Genomic DNA, 2,500 nt, shown 5'->3' with positions numbered 1-2,500 from the left:
GATACAGACATAGATACAGATACAGATAGAGACACAGATACAGATACAGATACAGATATAGATACAGATACTAATATAGATACAGAGAGACATAGACAGATAGAGATACATAGACAGATACAGATACAGATCGATCCCAGAAAGAAGTCGATATTTTCTCTTCTTATCTCCTTGTAAATCTGTGATTAAGTTTCAGGGTCTGTTATACCTGGGGGAAAGCACTTTGCGAAAGACTAGCGTCATATCCAAATGGTAGCATGCACTTTCTACTCTCCATTTCACGCTATGAAAACCGGGATAAATTCCGGCTTCATGGGCCTAATAATAATAATAATAATAATAACAATAACAATAAACATATTTATATAGCGCCTTTTGTCGAACCTCAAAACGCATGGCTCTGAAGAACTTCTTAAGATGATTTATTTTTAAATAAAAAAAATTATTAAAGTTAAAAACCCTTTTTTAATATTTAGTTCAGCTCGACTCGGTTGAAGTGCCCATATTTTCAGGTCTGAACACCAATCGCAATTATGGGCTTGATTTATCATTGTTGTAATGGACGATATTTTGCGTTGGTTTGAGAGTATTTCCATTACAATAATGAGCCTATAACAATTTGGGTTATCAGACCTGCAAATTAGTACACGTCGGTTGTGATTCGACGGTTCATATTTATTCATTTATCTTATTTTCATTTATTCATATATCTTATTTTCAGAAATCGTGTAGCTCCCTCGGAGCAAGCTTGTTTGAGATTGAAACATGGGAGGACCAGAGAACCATGGAGTATTTTATGGAAAGTGTGTGTTGATTATTGACATGAACTGAATTATTCATTGATTCATTCTTCCTTGATAAAAAAAAATTAGCTTTTATATAGGGCAATATCCCCTAAACGTGCTCAAAACGCTTTACAGGGGGTCCCGGGCCAACAGAAACACTTAACATGTAGGACGAGACATGACGCCTGTTATGCAATATTACAATCTTTTTTCGGACAGAGACAACGCTGTTAACGGCCAGGTATTCGCTTTACACCCAAGTACGGTGAGAGAATGTGAGTAAAGAGCCTTTTCAAAGGACTCTACCATGCGCCAAGCGAGGCTCGAACCCAGGAGTTTCCGATCCGAAAGACCACATAGCTACATAAAAAGTGACCCAATGTCTCAAACGACATTTGGTCGGGATCTATGTACACAGATTTGCAGGTCTGATAGCCCAACGCATTTATGGGCCTGTTATAAATTTTTTTTTTAATTTCCTTTATTCATCCTATAGGGGAAAGTTGTCTCTAGAAGACTGGAATAACCCAGGCGTCAGACTGAGCTAAGGCGAGGTGACTTGCTCAAGGTCACACAACGTAGCGGGTATTCGAACTCGGTACCTTCCGGGTTCGAAGCAAAGACCGCACCGCTGAGCCACCGCTGCCCATAACACTGTTGTAATTCACAATATTTTGCGTCGCTTGAGTGATACTAGGCTGCTAGACGTTGTGGACTGTAAAAGTAATAAACAAAAATGAATATAACAACAGCTTTAGAATAGAACAAAATACCAAACAAGGAACGTTTCGGGTTCAAAACCCTTCTTCAGCCGACAACAAAAAAAAAACAATAAAGACATAAATTAAATGCATTACTAAATTCCAGATAGACGACAGAAATATTTCTGTAGAGTACTCGCTTCAGAGTCAAAGAGTCCATGATCGACCCCGGGTGCAGTTGAGATTTATTTTTCTGAACCACCCCCCTTTTCACCTAACAGTTATGGGGTAGCTGGGTCTGTTAAATCTGGCGGAAAGTACTTTGAGAAAGACTAGCGTCCAATCCAAAGGGTAGCAAGCAATTGCTATTGTCCGTTGAAACAGGGATAAACTCCGGCTCCATGTGCCTAATGGCTGTGAAGGACTACTACAACTAACTGACTAACTGTAACATAATTTGGAAATATTTTGTCATAATGAATTACAGAGATTTTTTTTTTAATTACGCGATGGACACAATTAGATAACCACGCATCTTGGACAGTATTCATAATGAAAACAATGATAGTGATTAGTAAACATAGCGAACTACACAGATTTTACTATCAATGTTATGTGTCTAAGTAACACAGCTGGTATTCTACCACTTGATGAAAAGAACCAACAGAGAAAACATTGCGTAAACTCAAACTCGTTGAGCATGATCGAGAAAATTGTGCGATAATTAGTCATCCGTTTGACGGTATAAAAAACAATAACTATTACCAGAGAGAGGTCGATTTCATTCACGTTATAGTTTATAAACAACCAACTATGATTGTCCAAGCACATGTGAAGGTATGTCACAAAAATTCCATGTTTTGATTGGTCAAAAATCTACTGGTTAATTCCACACGACATTTTGAAATGCCATCGACTGGGCATTCTGTGAAGGAATATACTATTATCCATCAAAAAAAAAACCAAAAAAAAAACAATGCCTCACGTCAACAGGAATCACAAATTATGTTGTCC

The 2,500-nt window shown here is 37.8% G+C and overlaps 1 protein-coding gene across 1 annotated transcript in view; it reads left to right on the top strand.

The window, feature by feature from the left end:
- The window catches only part of LOC144965081 (uncharacterized), a 13,012-nt gene that overhangs the window by 2,047 nt on the left and 8,465 nt on the right, over positions 1-2,500 (top strand). The window contains exon 2 of the mRNA XM_078899999.1: positions 722-803. Coding sequence (XP_078756125.1) covers positions 785-803 — 19 coding nt within the window. The 5' untranslated portion in view covers positions 722-784. The remainder of the gene's footprint in view (positions 1-721; positions 804-2,500) is intronic.

The sequence above is a fragment of the Berghia stephanieae genome, chromosome 1 (assembly GCF_034508935.2).
Source record: "Berghia stephanieae isolate SIO BIC M18660-M18661 chromosome 1, UCSD_Bste_1.3, whole genome shotgun sequence".
Taxonomy (NCBI): domain Eukaryota; kingdom Metazoa; phylum Mollusca; class Gastropoda; order Nudibranchia; family Aeolidiidae; genus Berghia; species Berghia stephanieae.
Note: the sequence above shows the minus strand (reverse complement) of the source record. Positions and strands in the feature narration are given on the sequence as shown.